We start from the raw sequence: 18,714 nt of genomic DNA, 5'->3' as shown, positions 1-18,714 counted from the left end.
TATTGTATATAAAGCACTTTTGTATGAAAGGTGCTATATAGATAAAGTTCATTATTAATATTTGAATCTCCCTCTCAATTGTACTTGAGTGGTGCTGCGCTATATTAAGCTATATAGAAAACTATATTACTTTTACTCGTGCTTCTGTTATGTACTTGAGTAAAAGTACTTAGTAGTAGTAGTATTTACAACGTGTCACTTATTATAAATCGATTCTCTCCACACAATATAACAGGCAACATTTCAATAATCCGACACTGTGACAGTTCAAGTCTATCGACGTCCAGGAATTAGTCGGCCCCGGCTGTTAGCAGCGCGGCTACAGATCACGGAGCTGTCAGAGAAGTAAGTGGAAAACACCGGAGGTAATGAACTTGAGAAAACAGATCAATAACTGCAGCTTTGTTTGAGTCGAGATCAAGTGGACGACTCAATAATCTCCTGTTAACAATGCGAATGCTTCTATGAGTTTATTAAGTTACTAACAGGTTGTTAGCAAACTAATACTAGCTTAATGCTTAATGTTAGCATACTCATATAGCTCTTTATAGCTAGCATTCGTAATTATATAATGAGTTATCTTTGATTTGTGAATATTATATATTAACCCAACATCATTAGTGTTTGTTTAAACTCAACTGGACATCATTTTGAGCTATGTTCATAAATATAATGTTAATAACACTGTGACTAATTCAAAACTAGCTACATGTTAATGGTGGAAATAGAAACATGTACACCTTAGTTGTCTTATATGTAAAAAAAAACAAAATGTCAGCCTTTTCCCAAGCAAGTAGAATCCTTCATGTTTCACGTCCATCCAGAGAACTCAGGGTCTGGGTCTCTGCCACATGGAGACAAGGTGTTTGACAAAGGGTCAGATGTTGGAAGCGGAGCTCGATCTGATGGAGTTCTCCGATGGTCAGTACTCACACCTCCAGCGTGTCATCCCGGCCAACATGGAGGCAGGGACTGGGCCTGATGGTGGCCTGATGAGCAGATGTTGGCCTGATGTGAGGGATCATCCTGCTGCAGTGATGGTTACAGATGTCACTGGACCCACAGTGACTTCTCCCCTCGCAACCACCCAAGCCATTGACCTGTCGGTGGCCCCTGAAGATCACAGTCTGGTGAAACCAGGGGAGAAGACCCCATCCTCTTTTGTGGAGGTCCCGGGGTTTGTGTTGGCCGGACTCAGAGGTGAAAAGAGTCCGACTAAAGTGCCCGTCAACAGCCGCGCGTCCTCACAGGTCACAGGTCAGAGATTTTCTGCAAGAGTTTGCTTGGAGAAGAGGTTCAACACGATGTCTGTTGACTTCCAGAGACAGAGGGATGTTCAGTCAGCAGCTGTCTGCCAGTAGGTTCCACCAATATACTACATTGTTCACATTTCTATCTTTTATAGTGTAATGTTTTCTATATTTAATACAAGAAGAAGATGTTTATGTTTGTAAATGAGTTTTTTCTTGTAATCCCAACAAGGGATGAGCCAAATGCATCGGCACAACACAGAAATTAAAAAATCTTTGTGTGTATTAATACATATAATATTGATGTATTGACAAAATCTGTTATTGTCTTTCAGTTTTGTAAAGATATTCCAGCAGCCTGGAAATGCTCAGAACACACTGTGCCCACACATGCAGACGTGGATGAAGACTGAAGGAGCGAGTCTCTTAGGGGTTTCCAGCCCAGCCAACGCAGGGGGTGTATTTAACCCTGTCTCTACCATGTGTGCTCAGGTGTGGTGGGGAGACACAACTTTAAGTTTCATTATAACTTTATTGCAGAATGTTTAATCATTTGTTTCTTTTTTTAAATCTCAGGTGGTTGATCATTTTCCTCACATGGATGAACTGAACAAGCACCAAGGTTTGATAATTATAATAATGATAATTTTCAAAAGTAGTACTTGTTTTGTTTGTATCTAAATGAGTCTTGTACACTGTCATATTTGTTTTTAATAGATGAGGTGGTGACACCTGCTGTCTCCAGGAAGTGGGGTCACAGCACCAGACAAAGAGCCCGACCCGGTATGTCACTGATCCAGAGCAGGGAGAGACACAACAGTATCGAGAGGGAACGCAGGTGAGCGGGTGTATGAAGTCATTTCCCTTAGAAAAGGGAAGTTGGGGTGAGCATTGCCAAAATATTGAACAAAAACAGACTAAACCAATGTTTTCTCAAACTTACCTCACAATGAAAAAAAGGAAAATACCATACAGGGATCTTACCTGCCACCCTATCATAAACAGGGGGAAATAGTTTACAACAAAAATGGTTTCTCACCCTTGCAGCCATGTGGACCACAAGAAAGATATTTACACTGTTTACAATGACAAAACATCTGTCAGATCCCACATTTACAAATTGTCAGGAATCACAATAGCAAACTGAATACACAACACAGCACAGTGTGGTTGGGACATCCGCAGTCAACATTTTAAATTGGGTGCCACCAGGCTCTGGTCCAGTCAGCACCAGCACCACCTACAACATGATACTTACTGGGAAAACAGAACAGGTGAACAGCACCACCCTGAGGCAGGGATGGAGAATAACCAGAACACACCATTATCTATCCTATATGAGCGACATGAGACTAAAGGATCTAAGAACAAAGTCACAGGTTCTGTATATTAAGTCTGAGAAACGTCAGTATGTCCTGTGTCACTCTGCAGAAAGATGATTCGTCTATACTGCGACGAGTTGAACATGCTGGTGCCGTTCTGCCAGTCAGGCACGGATAGAGTCACCACCCTCCAGTGGACCACCGCCTTCCTCGTGTACATCAACAAGATGTATGGAGACACCTTCAAAAAGGTACATTTGTGTGGTTTGATCGTGGAGTTAAAACACCGATTGATGAAAAACATTTATGGCTTCATCGCCCCGCAGCTAAATCATTTGAGACTCAAAGCCGGGGACGGGGAGATGAGATCTTTATTAAATTTCCTCTTGTTGAATTATAGAGCTGCAGTAGACTTTATATTGCTTTTGTTATTTAGAGAGTTCAAATCAAATTCCTCTTTAGTTTTTCAGTATAAAATCAAATAAACGTTATTATCTTACTGTGATGGATTATCTAATGTTGCGGTTATTTAGTCTGTGAAAAATACATGGCAGCAAATTAAAACAAGCCCTCGTGCTGTGTATCCATATTATGCTGACAGTGTGCGGCAACACCACCAGTCACCTGTTCCTAGATATTAGCAATCTACACTACACGTATCCGGCCCCTGATCCAGATCCACACCAAAATGTAAAGGGTTATTTCCTGCCACCAGGTTTGGTGTTAATCCATCCGGTTGTTTTTATGTAATGCTGCTTAATAACAGCCAAACGCAGATATAAATATATGGTAATAACATAAAACAGTACAAGTTTGAGTTTGTCGTTAACTACAATAATCTCATATCTTCCTTGTTTACAGGAGTTTCAGAATCATTCAATGACGCGAAAGAACTGTGTCTGAAATCCAGCTCTTCTTCAGGCTAGGACTCTATCCAGCAGGAGATAGAGACATTTATCTAGTAAGTCAGACAGATATTTGAGAACATTAGCTGAGGTTGTGCAGCAAAGTCTTATGTATTGGTTCACTCTAAGCCTGGGGGAGGGGGGTGCTTTTCATAGAGTCACCAACAGGTGGCACTGCTCCCCTGGTAAAATAGACAGTTCTCTGAAGAGCAACATTCACGCTCCTCAACTTATAGACTTAACTAATTTATTTATATTGGCCTATTTTTATACCTAATTTAAATTTTGCGTTGATTTTTAAACCATTTACTTTGGTTAAGCTGTGTTCAGACAGAGTGTTGTTCAGTTTTCCACGTGCATTTAGTCTTCAATCACATAATTAAATCTTGCGTATGAAGTGTTACTGCCTGGTGATTAAATGGGGTTAAGTAATGTTCATGGAGTTAATTATTGCGAAGTGAAGACTGTTCATTTGATGTGTAGAAAAGAGTTTGTTCTTACTGAAAAGTGGCTTTATTTGTTCTTTCTTACAACATGTCGCTGTAGCATCTTACTGTACATACAACAGTCACCCACAAATAATAAATAGTATTTAAAGTCTTGTATATTTAATAGTTACAGCACTGGTAGTACAAAGTGGATGTTGTGTTTGAAAACATTTGATTCTCAAATCTGGAGAATCAGCTTCACATGTAATTTAGAATAAGAAAAGCTGTAAAAAACAGTATACATTTTTTTTTTTTTTGCATCAATCTACACAATGTCTGGGCACCTGGGTAGTTGTTTCTTTTATTCCTTGTACAGTACAAACACAGCTTCTCACCTCCGGCACCTATTTCCATATATTACACGTTAAGCTCGTATGTTGAGGTAACACCTGTGATTTTCACTCATGGGCTGTGATGCATGCACATTCACTGCAGAGACACTTGTTGTTTTAAAAAAAAGTAATGGGGGGGGCATTGAAATAACATGTACAAAGTTTTTATACACAAAAGGACTCTTCATTTTCATTTTTTGAAATTTTGTAAGTCATCAAGTCGGATGTGACAGTATTTGGAGCGATGCAGTTGTTCTTTTGCACTCGTGTCTCTGTCCACTTTATTTCAGGATGTCATCTCCATGTTTTTGTCTCTCAGTTGCTCTTTTCTTAGTGTTACTCCTCGGATGTTCCTCTGTTCCTCTCAAAATATCACATCTGTTGACGTTACTCTTCCCATCTTGTAATACATTTGTTTCAATAAAGGAGGAGGACAGTTTTTTTTTGTTGTGATCACTCTTCTTTCATTTCTTCTTTTCCCTCACTTTTCACCCTTCCTGCGTGGGGTGGTTGGCCACAGGGTGCAGGAAGTCTTGTTTATTGGTTTTTGGGGTTGGAGGATTTCCCAGCGGCTGCTGCTCCCTGGCAGGCCGATGTATCACAGATACCAGGAGGTCCCTGGTGCCCAGTCCTACCTACCCTGCCTGACTCTCCAGGCTCACCTGGATCTCCTACAGATCCATCACGGCCATCTTTGACGATTCCTGGAACTCCAGGAAGACCTACGCAAAAGATTTGAGTTGGTTTTAGTTGCGTGGATCAAACGATTTGGCATCAAGTATTTAAAACCTCTTGTAGGACAATCAGAAAATCTGTGATGATGGTTTGATGGACAAATTATATCAGAGTCCACTTTTCTCACAGATAATAACATACTGATAGCTCCTTTCCATTTGTACCAGTAAACCTTACAAGTGGAAGCAGCTGTCATCAACCCTACTTGTTTGATACGTCCTCCATGAGTAAGGTCTATATGAACAGTCTAGTAACCCACAGTGTTGTAGCTCACACCAGAGCCTCCTACCTTGGTATCCCTGGTCTCCAGTTGGTCCATCAATGGCTTTACCAACGGTTCCCTTGTCACCTTGTTCACCAACATCACCTGTTGCAAACAATTTAAAAGTGAATTTACCCTAATGCTGTCATTAAGTACAGTTTTATAATAATATCTGAAGTTTAAAAGATCGGGTTATACAACACTACCCTGAGATATATGTCACCATAATACCTGCCTGTATATAAAATATCTAAAACTAGAAACATGCTCCTTATGCAATGCCATCAGTATTATAAATCTAATGGTTTAATGTACGATAATATGTCATTTTCTGCGGTATGAGTAGTTCTTATTTTAATGAGTAGAACATATGGTAAAACTAAAAAGACATGATTGATTTGTTTTCCTCCAATATTGATTGAGAGTTGATTTTTCCTACCTCTGGTACCAGGGTCTCCCAGCTCTCCTGGCAGACCTCTGTACCCTGGTGGTCCACGAGTGCCTGGATGCCCAAGAGATCCAGATACTCCTGGGGTTCCTGAAGGCCCAGCAGGGCCCGGGCGGCCCACCATACCAGGGGCCAGGGGTCTTCGCAGGTTAGCGGCCAGCTGGGCTATCTGATCTGTGTGATAGAAAAGAAAACACCAGGGGCTGAATTTCCAGCTTTTATTCGACGTAAGAATGAATTATGGACAAATGCTAATTGAGATTTCTCACCATCAATCATGGAGCCACACAGCTCTCTGATCAGCTGCTCGCTCGCCAGTTTACCCTGGAGAGACATTTTTCAAATGCAACCTCATTCATGCAGTTTATTATAAGACATTAACATTTAATATGCTTCCGTCGGTCAAGAGATTTATACCAAGAAGAGAAAATAAAATACTCACGGGTACACCTGTCTTTCCTGAGATCCCAGGCAGACCCTGTTCTCCCTGGAAGCCCATTACCCCTTGTTTTCCTGGAAGCCCTCTGGAACCGAGCTCTCCCTGAGGACCCGTCACGCCCTTTGGTCCCAGCTCACCACGTTTTCCAGACTATTATTAATGAGAATTACCCTTTAAATGACTCATTATATTTCACAAAACTGAAACAAAAATCACTTTCAGGCTGGAGCTTAAAAAAAACACCCACAATCCTCCGCTTTAATCACTGAACACAAACTAACGAGCAAACTAAACCGGCTCTGTTGAGACAAAGCGGGGGCGGATTCACACGGCGGCTCGTTGCTTGATAATTACTCCAAAGAGAAGCAGCAAACAGTAAATGAGACTGTGAGCAGGAGGCTCATCAGCGCCGCAACTCCAGTTACATAAAGTCTGCTGCAGCTTAATGTGACTCGTCTCCTCTCCCTCATGGCGACAGCAGCAAACAGGCCAATAAAACTAAAGCAGCAATACCTATCTCTAATTAATCCTATTAAAGCTGGAATGTGAGGCTGCATCACATGCAACGAGTCTGACAAGTGGGCGACAGCTCAGAGCACGGCTCCTGTTTTTAATGTTTAGTGAGGGAGCGGGGGGGGGGGGGGGCAAACTGCTGCTAATTACACCCACACACAACATCTTCATGTGCTTTGTGCTGATAGACACAAATCGACTGCAGTGACTCACAACCAGGGGTCTCAGTTCTGCAAGGAGTGTTTCTGCAGCTGCTCGGGTGCGTGTGGAACATCGTTGAGCTCAAATTGTTTGAAAAATTGGAAATTGGGCCTAAAACTTAGAGAGATTTAAAAATGAGAATGAATGAACTGCTGATGTTGAGTCAGTTTTAACACCTGAACACTGTTTTAGGAGTGTTTGTGTGAAAAGTAGTTATCAAGCAAGAAGACATGTTGAAAGTTTGCTAAAAATGCTGGATTAAAACTTCAAGTAGTTAAAAAGAATGGATCATTTGTTAAAATAGATTAAAACACCAATGAATAAATAGTAAAAATATTGAACTTATTGTTATATACAAACAGATGGAATTCTTAGTTTAAAGTAATATGAAAATGATTGATATACGTAAGTTGAAGAACTGTTAAGCTGGTTCAAATTGTTGGTTACTTGTTTAAGTAATGGATAAAAAGTTGAAAGAATTAGCTTTAAATTAATAATAAATGGTGAAACAGCTCAGAAAATAGATAAATGATGGAGAGAAATGGTAGAGTGAGTAAAGGGATCTGTTGAATTCATCTGCTGTGGGAAACTGATGTAATAATTGTAATAACACTGTCGCTCACCTCTCCTTTTTGTCCCACTGGTCCAAAGTGACCCTGAAAAAAGATAGAATTTTTGTTGAATATACATGAAAACACACTGTTATACAACAAATAATCAATTAATAATTCAAACGTGATGGTTATGGCTTCATAGAGCTCACATATAAACAGTGAAACGATTTGAGACTGATGCACATGACAGATAGAATAAAATAATACAACAAATGAAATAGATAAGGTAATATACGATTAGGGAAGAAAATCCCATATATTTTTCAGAATCACTGATGAACTGCAGAGCCATAAATTCCAGTGCAGGACCATGAAGTGAAATAACCAAGCAACCAGTGTAAAGACTTTCAAATTGGTGTTGTCTATCACCTGGTCCTATAGTCAGCTGTCAGGCAGCAGAGCCCTAAATCAGTTTTACGTCTATTTACTGTTGTCAGAGGATATGAAATCAAATATGAAAGACAAAACTTACAGGTTCTCCGTTCTCTCCTGGTAAACCGTCACTTCCTGCGACGCCCTAAAGAGACAACATTTGAATTATCTGATTGATTCTCATCCAAATCCATTTTTATTCTTTTTAATAACTGAGAATATTCTATAATCTGTTGAGCTGACAACACAGTCTCAGCATCAACAAACATCAAACTCTTATATAATAGTTTCTCATACATATAACAGGTGGGTGCAGACTATTACAAGTCATTCAGGGGAGGTCAGATCTAAGTTGAACTTTGACTTAGAGATATTTACCATGTCTCCTTTGGCTCCTGAAGCTCCGTTCGGTCCCTGCAGGAGTTTGAGGAGAGAGAGAGAAAGAGAGTAAACTAGCGGCATGGAGAGACATTTGCAGAAGGCCGACTGCGGGAGAGGGAAGGGGGGGGATGGAGGAAAGTGAGGTGGGCTGTTTGAGGGGGAACTGGGATCGGTATAAAGACTGGCTTTGTTCTGTCTACACGTTCTGAACAGGAGGCCGCTTTGTGTCGACCACCGCTCGGTTTATACCTCCGAGCGAGGAGGGACGACCTGGTAAAGGACACACAGGACCCTCGTATGGGGACAGACACATGTCTCTGCTGTGTCTGTGCAGAGACGTTTCATTTTACCTGTTTTATTGTTGTTATGTTTTTGCATTCTGGACTTGAGATGCAAGAATTAGTCGATCAAACAAAAACTATTTTGCAATTATTCTGATTATTGATTCATCGTATTGAGTCTAAAGAAAAATGGTCCCATCTTCTAAAGAATATCTTATTTTATTTGTGTTCTGTGATAGTAAACTGGAAATATTTGGTTTTTAGACAAGTTTCAACTTGTGAATGGCTTCTTTTGCCATTTGCTGATACTTTATAGACGAAATGATTAATCGAGATAATATATTTCATTATTATAAGACGATTAAATAGCCACAGCCCTATGTTGCATCCTGAATGATGGGTGGCATTAAACCCCGGCACACGTTTCATATCGTCACACACGTCAAACTCACCCTTTCACCGAACTCTCCACGGATTCCTGTCGGACCTGGGAGACCTGAATCCCCCAAGGCTCCTTTCACCCCCTGCAGCGCACAACACACACAGTCAGTAAGGTAACACAAAGAAAACAACAGTTAAAAATAGTGATGACGATAAGTGATTTCATGCAACTGACCTGAAAGCCTTTGCCTCCCTGAGGTCCATTGTTGCCCGTTGGTCCAATTCCTCCCTGTTGGAAACAGACACTTTAATGTCATCGCACTACAAAACACATAATACAGCAAACAACTGTTGAAAGGCGTGAAGATGTTTGTTCATTCCTGTGATGTTTTATCATTTTTCTTTTGCTCGCCACAGGATCTGATGTGAAAAACAAAGACCTCTCTGTTTATGAAAACCTGCTCTCATCACTGGACCTGCATTTCCTCTAACTCCACCTCAGCGAGACCCTGAATCAGCAGCGACGCTCTTCGTGCCTTTGCAGCAGAATATCATTAACTCCGAAGGGCAGAAGTTTATTATATCTCATATTCATGCGAGAAGCCTCTAAGCATTCTACACGGTTCCTTTATACAAATTATGTATACATTGTCCGCACTGATTATAAGAACCGCAAACTCAATCTAAATTCTGCAAATTGCTTAAAAATCACCAGACGTCCCTCTGTGCAGCAGAAATTCTCATAATTTGGCTCGTACATGGGGCAATGATTATGTTAAAATATCGTGTAACATATGCTTTTGAAGCTTTGAAAGTAATAAACGCAGTGCAGCAATTTGATAACACACAATATCCACACAGTGTAGACGTTAACTCACAGCCACTCCTCTGGGTCCTGCTATCCCCCTCTCTCCTGGGACACCAATGTCACCCTGAAGGCAGCAGAGGAAAGATTTTGGAGACACGTCAGAAATGTTTAGAGACGAGACACAAACATGAAAGTTTCATGTGGGTAAAATGTCAGAGAGTCTTTGACCCAGTAGTATCCCCCCCCAAAAGAGCCCATCAGATACATACAGGAATACCTGGCTCTCCAGAGGGCCCCGTCTCCCCAGTCTTCCCCACATCACCCTGGTGGAAAAAGACAAAAGATACGTTTTCTGTGAAGTTTCTCACTCGTCCAGGTCATCGTTGGATTAAAGGCTAACGAAGTTGGTTGTAGATACTTGTAGATGTTTTATGCAAGAAGCTTCTTGGACAGAAGATTTGTCAGTTTTTTTTTTGGTGATTTGATTTCAAGTTTAACGTCTGTTGGTGTCTAAATACTCACAACTTCTCCTGTAGATCCCTTTGTACCAGCCTTTCCTTGTAGACCCTGAAACAGAAAGTACACAACTATGAGCGTCGTTGAACATGTTCAGAACTTATCACTTATAGTATTTTCACAATTATACTTTTTTGAGAATCAAAGTAATGAGTGATTCCATGTCACAGATTCACCACGTCTACATCACAATACTTACAGGAAGGCCGTTTGGTCCTTTCTCTCCGACGATTCCGTGGCGTCCGGCATCACCCTGTTGACACAAACATCACTGTGAATGCTGCGTCAGCACTGGACTCGCATCTAAACATCTAACAGGAAGAGAAAAGTGCATCTTACCTTCTCGCCATCTAATCCCGGCGTACCATCTTTGCCATCTCTGCCAGGAATACCCTGTAGAAGACATGGAATATGATCCCTGTGGTTCTGAGCGCTGACGTATTTTTGAAAAAGTATAATTTGTCAGGTAATGCACTTACAGGCTCCCCTTTGGGTCCTGATCCCCCAGGGCCTCCTTTGGGACCTATTTTACCCTGTTGAAAGACACATTAAGATTTAATTTATACACCTTTTATGTACACGTAAAAAACTAATAGTAAGGATTCAAAGTCTTTACTTACAATTTCTCCTTTGGGTCCCCTGAATCCCTGTGGTCCCTTTTCTCCAGCATCACCCTGGAGACATCAGATGAAACACACACAGCTATTCATTGATGGGAGCAGCCGTCTACTCCTGCTGTAAACTACTATCAAACGCCGTTTTTATTTTACTGCATCATAAGTTACAACAAGGAGACACTCACTGTCTTTCCGATGATGCCGGCGATGCCAGGTTTGCCTCTGAAACCAGGAAAACCCTGGAGACGAACAGAGCACGAGGTCAGAGGAAGCAAACTGGTGTGTGAATATTGAGAGTGATATGAAAGGTGGAGAGGAGAAGAGAGGTCATGTTCCTAAAGGTGCTTACTCTGTCTCCTACAGCTCCCATCGGTCCCTGTAAACCTCTCAGACCACGTGGGCCCTGAAACACAACATGAGGTCATCGTGAGCTTCAGACACACAGCATTCTTTTATTTCTCAACAATATTTCTCAAATTCCTCAAATGTTGCTTGGATGTGGTTAAACCATGTAAATATCTAAATCTGAGGAGCTATCAAGATAAAAATGTTCTTATCAGTTGATATTGATAATTATCACGATTAATGTCACATTATTATTTCTTTCTAAGTTTAAAGACTCGTTTGAAGGTTGTGGTTTTTTAATTCTTCTTTATGAGCGAAGAATGATAAACAGCAAAACATTTCATATTATATCGCAATAATTGTTGTTGACAGAAGACTACGATGGGATGATAAGACATTTCCCTGAATAGTTTTTATGTCACTCACCTGCAGACCCACAGTGCCAGGAATACCCGGTGGACCAGGTGGACCAGAGTCACCCTGGAGACAGAACAGGACACTTAGTGTTGCATCAAAACAACAAATCCCAGAAACACAAGCAGCCAAATTAGAATCATGTGACCTGATCAGCCACAGGGACAGAGGCCCTGATATTTGTCCCCTGAAAAACTCACCTTCTCTCCATCTTTTCCAACCTCTCCTTTGATTCCTTTATGTCCTGTGTGACCCTACATGAGCAATCATACACAGAGGTTAGTACAGGCATGAAGAAACATATTGCATGAGTGCAGGGTGACTTATGTTGTATATATTTCCAAGGACATATTGAGCGGCGTATGATTAAACACAAATAGAAAACGAAGAACCCTGACAGGAGCTTTATTTATTTACCTTGAATCCCGGCATCCCAGGAGGACCAGAGGGACCAGGGGGGCAGATCGCAGGACACTGCAGAGGAAAGAGACAAAACACTGAGGACTGTCTGCAGAGGACGCAGCTTCAGGTCACCATCATTAACGCTGCTTTGACAGGGCGCATGATTTAAATCTTACCAGAAGGTCACCGCTGAGGTCATGAAGAGTACCAGGAAGACCCTGAGAGAGGGAGAGGACACAGGGAATCAGAGCGTTCCCTTCATACTGGAGATCCACTGGGTGGCAGTGGTGAAAACATATGACCACATTGTACCAGCAGCATTCCTCAAGTCTATAATGATGACTGCACTTACTGGGGGTCCATCAGAGCCAGCAGGTCCGGGAAGTCCTGAAAGACCCTCAGATCCCTGAGATAGAAGACAGGAAAGATTAGTCAGAAGTAACTGAGGAGATTCTAGAGCCTTTCTCATCATCACTACTGGGAAATGTCACCAATCAGGTGTTTCATTGACCCGTGATCTGGATCCACACCAAAATTTGATGGGTTCTTTCCAGACGCACATCTTTTCACCAAGTTTTGCTAGTTTTGGCATAATCTTGCTAACGAACCAACCAACAAACAGAAAGAGGTGAAAACATAACTTCCTTGGTGGAGGAAACAATGAGAAGCACATGATCCAGTGTTTTTGGAGCAATAGTCTGGATATCTGAGCCTCTGCTGATACGATTCTGATCATTTCATGTAGCACTTTTCATAAATAGATAGATAGATAGATATAGATAGATAGATAGATAGATAGATAGATAGTCTAATCGAGGGGATCAGTAACTCACCGCTGAACCCTGGGGTCCGACTCCGCCCGGCAACCCGTTGGTTCCAGGTAAACCCTGCAAACAGAAGACACTGAGTATACGTGCAAATCATCCAAATACATGACTTTCTTCAACTTTCTGCACTTGAGCATGACATGAGACGTCAGAGTCGTGTACTCACTGCAGCTCCTGTTCTCCCTCTGCCCTACGGAAACACAGGAAGACAAATTAAGTCACAAACACCGACGGATGATCAGATTTTCTCACAGCATCAGGACCCAACACGTGATGCGAAAACTGCATCAAATCTGCTTTGGAAGTTTGTCGCTGGTTTGTTGCCGTGAGGTGAATATGAACCGTCTCAGTCCGTTTAGATCAAAGTGAACGATGATGTGAGCGATGATGTGTGACGCTGCTTCATCATCTTAATGTCGACACATCATTCGATTTGAGCAGAACTTGACTCTCTGAAGTTATTTCCAGTGTGAAATAGGGAAAAATGCAGATGGTGCATGAGCAGTTTTTTTCTCTTTTGATGACTGATACTGTTTGATAGATGGGGTGAGGTGGATTCCTTCATGAAGTCACTGCTGTGTAATCGTGTGATGTGGTGTTTCTTGGTATGTGGGCGTACTTACAGGAGGTCCAGGTGGCCCCGAAGGTCCAGAGTCACCCTGAGGAGAGAAAAGTGAAACATCACAATTAACCTTTCAGACAACTTCAAACTAAATATATATATTTTTCACAAAAATCAGGGTAAATAAAACCAACGTTGCTATATACCAACAGCGTGACTACTAATAGAGTCACCTGTTATAACCTTTTTCATGTACGATTTTGTTAGTGTTGCTATATTTTTATATTATTGTCTATATAAGTTGTTGAGAATACACTGTATCATTGACCAGTGCTGTTTGCTATGATTAATGATACAGACCCTTTTATTATTAATGATTAATAAATGACTAATAAAGGCAGAAATGTCACAAACAGTATTAACAGACAGAAGGTCATTAAAGTGCAGTAACGTAGACACAAGAACGTGGACGATCCCGTGCATGTGAAGGGTGGTTTGCTGTAAAAAGAATAATTATTGTTACTTAAACTCAGTCCTATTTCTTAACATGAACCCTTATTGTTGCTTTTAGTGAAATGAAAGAAGACTCCTACAAATCGTTCTACACATTATTGATCAAACTGTGGTTTCCTTGTCCTCTTTCCTTTCTAACGACCACCTCTCCTCCTCCTCCTCCAGCTGTTTGTTTACCCCTCACAGCTGTATTTGTGTTGTCCGAGAGGTGAGAGGACAAAAGACCCCAAATAATCAGGCCTGACACAGAGACGTTTATTTACCACATTCCCCAGAGCGCAAACGAGACAACAGATCATTACCACACAGAAAATGACCTGTGAATACAACAACTTAAAACCCTAAATTTAAAAAAATGAATGAATATCTGGTTTGCTGCTGAACATTGAGCTCACTCCTTGTATCAAACTCCAGCAGCCAGATCCTGTTTGTCTCTCCAGCACCGTGAGCCCCAGTGATCCAGCTACAACTGGAGTAATCTGAGTAATTAGAGACACTGGTTGACGCAGGCTCCCTCATTAGATTTGCTAATTAGCCGAACTGCTGGCAGTGTTTATCTGTCTTGACAGTGACTTTGCAGCTTTACAGCAGAGGTCCCTCTGTATTTATTCTTTCGTGCCTTATATATATCCTGGGAAATAAACGTCTCCCTGTTTAATTATGAGATATTGCATTAGGGTTGATGTCACACACATGCTGTAATTCCACATTCCACCGTATCTCTCGGAGGATAACACCTGTATCCCTCAGCATTAGGGCAACAGATCATCATCATCCCAGAGTCGCGTCGCAGATTGGTGGGAAACGGGGCTGCATTCCGGGCCGGATTAGGGAAGCAGCAGAAATAAATCCCATTCTGATCCCTCATTAAAAATATTCCCACCAAGACGCTGAGCCGGCTTAACAAATCCAGGCTGACAGAGGAAAACACGGAAACACGGGCCCTGTCCCCGTTGGATTCTCCGACAGATCTTCGTAAACAGCTTCCACTCAGGATGCAGGAGTTTGCGTACGCGTTCGTGTGTTTGACCTCTGATGAGCGAGGGGCAGTCTGAAGCACACGGGTCACAGAACTAAACTGGCTGCATGTGTAAGTGGATCCTCAGCATCCCAGAAAGATCACGAGACTTAAGAGACACTTACTGCTTCCCCCGGGGGCCCATCCTTCCCAGCAGGACCGTCAGGACCCGTCAAACCCTGGAAAGAGAAGAAGAACATTATACAACAACAGGATGATTAACTCTGTGGTCTGCTGCTTTGACAGAGACGTCACTTGGTTTGGGCAGAGATGATGTGTTGATGACAAAGTGTGTGTGTGTGTGTGTGTGTGTGTGTGTGTGTGTGTGTGTGTGTGTGTGTGTGTGTGTGTTTATTGTGGACACTTACATCCACTCCTGGAAGTCCTGGCAGGCCTGGTTTCCCCAGGGAGCCCGGTATTCCTGCTTTCCCTTTAGGACCCTGCATAAAGAGATTCATGAAGTTGTGCACAAGAAATGTATTTATTTATTTATTCATTAGTTTAAACCTATGAAATTATTTTACCAGGAAGTTTTTCTAAACCCAGATCAAGAGTCTAAGGAAAGACGATGTCATACGTTGTGCAAATTGAGACAAATTTGTAATTTTGAAGAGGATGGTGCTACTTTTCGGTTTTTGGCACAAATTGGAACAGTCTGGACGAGCAGCTGGTCTTTCATTGTCTTCTCATCCTAAATTTACATTTTATTTTGGCCTTCATTTGCAGCACAGTTACATAAAAAGACCACTTTCCTTTGTGCTACACATTAAAGAGATGCACTTTGACACACGCAGCTTTGTCTCATAAAACGACTGTAAATAAAACTGGCTGGACGAGTTGGAATACTCACAGCTTTCCCTGGCAGTCCAGCGGGTCCGTCTTTCGCCTGTTAATTATAAAGGACAAATGAGCATCACAGCTACAGAGAAACACCTGTTGCTCCTTTTCAAAGTTCATTTTGTTCAACGTCTTAAACGCTGCAGTTTAATGTTGGATCATACAAATGAAGCCTTCTAAATTCCACTGACACTCGGATTCAAAGACATCCAGTGTTTGCTCGTGGTTCAAAATCATCAGTAACTGGTATATTACAGTGAGTCTCTGGTCTGAATCAGTGAAAAGGATTCAAAGTTTAGCTTCTGCAGCGACCGGGGGGAGAACAAACTGAGCCGATGCCCACTGGTCACATGATGGAAGCCTCAGTTTGGTTAGAACTGGGGGGGTAGTGTTGGGTTGGGGGCGGTTGAAGGTGGAGGGAGGAGGTGTGAGGTGAAACTCTAGATGGTCTCACTGGGTTGGGGAATGTATGAATGAGCCCTCTGTGTGCCCGCACTTTACTGGAGTCACAGAAATATCAACTACTAAAAAAAAATCCAGACAGATTTTGACATAAAACATTTTTCCTCATGTCGCAGATTAAATCAAATAAAATGAATGCACAGAGTTTTAGTCCACATGTTACCAACGTTTTTCTTGTTAATTTGACTTTCCCAACTATCCAATTTCCTCCTAAAATTAAAAAATGTAAGTAAATTAAGTCTCATTGAGTCATTTTACTCAGATTTCTACAATAACATCATATCCTAGTTAGTGAAGAATCTGGGGGCTTGGATTTCAGGTGGTTTCTGTTGAAAGATATAATCATGGAAATCAACACATACCAAGTTGAATTAGTTAATGAGACAAACTAAAGAAGAAGCACAGTCCATTCATAGCATTAATATGATCTCAGCTTTTCAGGGTGCAGGCCTAAAGGAATAAGGTATAATTAACCAGATATTTTTTCTATTAGTAAATTTAGTACATACACACCTAAACCCTGCCCACCTGATGTCCATGCTTATCATTTAATACTTGTAGGTGGAGCTGTGGGAGGAGTCACTGTGATAAAACATCTAGAAACATTTCAGCCACGTTTAAGCAGAAAGAAAACACCTTTCTACCAAAGCTGCACCTGAATGGGAATTTCAAATGAAATCTGTATACGATTTTGAAGTGCAACGTGTAAAGGATGCAAAGCCACTGAGCTGTGAACTATCCCTGTGGTGTGTGTGTGGCACAAGTTTAAAAAAGGTTATTCTCATAATAATGTTTATACAGAGGAGGAAAATATTTATGAGTTTATTACTCACACGGAGAAAATAAGGAGGTGACACCTTCCTCACTCACTGCAGTTGGTTGAGTATTAAATCTTAAATAGGAAATATGTATTAGGTGTATGAGCTTTAAGTTAGGAACCAGGTCAACTCACATCAGTGCCATCCTTTCCTGGTGGTCCAAAGGGTCCTGATGGCCCCGGAGATCCTCTGGGGCCCGGCCTCTGTAACACAAAATTCAAATTCAGAACCTTGCATTTCTCCATGTGTTATATGTGACTGTCATGTATCCAAACTTTGTCTGATGCAGTCACCTCAAGAGGAAAAGTACAGATTGGAGATCAACTGGATAAATCAGTGATGACAGAATGGTGAAAACATCAATCAAAATAATATAAAATAGATACTCAGGACAATGTTAACGAAATGTAATAATTTAGGCAAATTCTAAACATGTAAATAGACATAAATTATTCAGTACAACTGCAACACTATCAAAAGTATGAGCAAACAAGTGCGTGCGTAAAGACGCTTTACATCTGAATTTACGCACAAGCAGAAGTCTGATCCAGATTTATACAAAAGACACAAATAAACCAGATTCGTGTCAGCAAAATAAACGTTTCATGTTTTTCTAAATGAGCTCCTGCGTTTGGCTCAGTGAGGAAGGCTGAATGAACAGAGGTGGCATTGTGCGCCCTGGCACTGATCCGCGCATTCCACAGGTTCAGGGACAACATAACCCCCGAATTCATCAAGTGGTGCGAAAGGACCGAGCCCCTGAAGACACTTAGACTGATACGACTGAAGAAGAAAAAACACCTTCCACGTTCACTCAAATGAACAAAACTGTACTAAGATACTGTTTGACTGCACTGAAACATCCAGAGAGCATCCGTGTGACGCGCAGGCAGCTCGGGCCTCGAGCAGCTGCAGGAGAGAGCGACTCTCATCAGCAGCACCAGGACACACTTGATCTATCAACCAGTGGATCTGCAGGTCCCATTAAATCCTCACACTAAGTCAGGATTATGAACTTTAGCTGCACACATCACCACAGAGAGCAGCTGCAGCCGCTGGATGCAGAGAAGGACGCGGCACTTGATGCCTCTTACCTGGGCTGTGGATGAAGTCAGAAGCTGGCACAGTAGGAGCACCCACAGAGCAGAGAACACCGCCATGTCTCCTCCACTCGCCCTCACAAACTTTTATGTGGAAAAGGTAAAATCCCCGGTTCCTGGTACTCTCTCGCTCCCCCCCAAATCCGCAACGGAGCCTTCCTTCACCACACGGCGCGCAGCTCCTGAATGGCTTTCCCTTTGCTCCCAGATAAACCCGAGTCTCCAGCCGAAGGGGCTGAACTCAGTCTGGCGCACAGTGCACAGGGGTGAGGGGGGTGAGGAGGAGTGGGACTGGTGAGGGAGGCATGGGGGGGCAGAGAGGAGCCGTTTCGGACAGGGAAGAAGTGGGCTGAGCTAAAGGTGTTAGAAATATCCAGAGGTTGGTAATTTAGAGGCTCCTTGGTGTCACCATGAAGCACAACCACAATAAAGAACTCCTTCACATTTAGTGCTGCACATCCATTTAATACATTTGGTTTCTCAAAGGAGGCAGATTTAAAGTTGAAATGCCTCTAGTATCCTGATGTAAAGTCTCAGAATCCTACATTTCC

At 41.9% G+C, this 18,714-nt stretch overlaps 2 protein-coding genes across 3 annotated transcripts; one reads left to right on the top strand and one right to left on the bottom strand.

The window, feature by feature from the left end:
* The first annotated feature begins 220 nt into the window (after positions 1 to 220).
* On the top strand, positions 221 to 4,411 carry LOC117764140 (transcription factor-like 5 protein). Of its 2 annotated transcripts, none has more exons than XM_034589684.1 (7): positions 221 to 345; positions 825 to 1,357; positions 1,586 to 1,742; positions 1,827 to 1,872; positions 1,968 to 2,088; positions 2,682 to 2,823; positions 3,434 to 4,411. In XM_034589684.1, the coding sequence occupies exons 2-7, from the start codon at positions 852 to 854 to the stop codon at positions 3,473 to 3,475; spliced, it is 1,014 nt and encodes a 337-aa protein (XP_034445575.1). In that variant the 5' UTR covers positions 221 to 345; positions 825 to 851; the 3' UTR covers positions 3,476 to 4,411. The 2 variants fall into 2 exon arrangements, with proteins under 2 accessions (XP_034445575.1, XP_034445577.1); XM_034589686.1 differs by having other exon boundaries at positions 243 to 364; positions 823 to 1,357.
* On the bottom strand, positions 3,978 to 18,435 carry col9a3 (collagen, type IX, alpha 3). Its single transcript, XM_034589675.1, has 32 exons — positions 18,158 to 18,435; positions 17,198 to 17,266; positions 15,797 to 15,832; positions 15,315 to 15,386; positions 15,072 to 15,125; positions 13,477 to 13,512; positions 13,020 to 13,043; positions 12,860 to 12,913; positions 12,379 to 12,432; positions 12,203 to 12,244; positions 12,042 to 12,098; positions 11,825 to 11,878; positions 11,637 to 11,690; positions 11,215 to 11,268; positions 11,051 to 11,104; positions 10,869 to 10,922; positions 10,728 to 10,781; positions 10,588 to 10,641; positions 10,448 to 10,501; positions 10,255 to 10,299; positions 10,002 to 10,055; positions 9,803 to 9,856; positions 9,160 to 9,213; positions 8,996 to 9,067; positions 8,260 to 8,295; positions 7,982 to 8,026; positions 7,519 to 7,551; positions 6,185 to 6,331; positions 6,012 to 6,066; positions 5,734 to 5,916; positions 5,322 to 5,399; positions 3,978 to 5,019 (listed from the first exon to the last, which is right to left on the bottom strand). Exons 1-32 carry the CDS (start codon positions 18,221 to 18,223, stop codon positions 4,835 to 4,837), a joined length of 2,037 nt encoding a protein of 678 aa, XP_034445566.1. The 5' UTR covers positions 18,224 to 18,435; the 3' UTR covers positions 3,978 to 4,834.
* Between the last annotated feature and the right edge of the window lie 279 nt (positions 18,436 to 18,714).

Source organism: Hippoglossus hippoglossus, chromosome 7, assembly GCF_009819705.1.
Source record: "Hippoglossus hippoglossus isolate fHipHip1 chromosome 7, fHipHip1.pri, whole genome shotgun sequence".
Taxonomy (NCBI): Eukaryota; Metazoa; Chordata; class Actinopteri; order Pleuronectiformes; family Pleuronectidae; genus Hippoglossus; species Hippoglossus hippoglossus.
The sequence above is the reverse complement of the archived record's forward strand: the minus strand, read 5'-3'. Positions and strand labels throughout refer to the sequence as shown.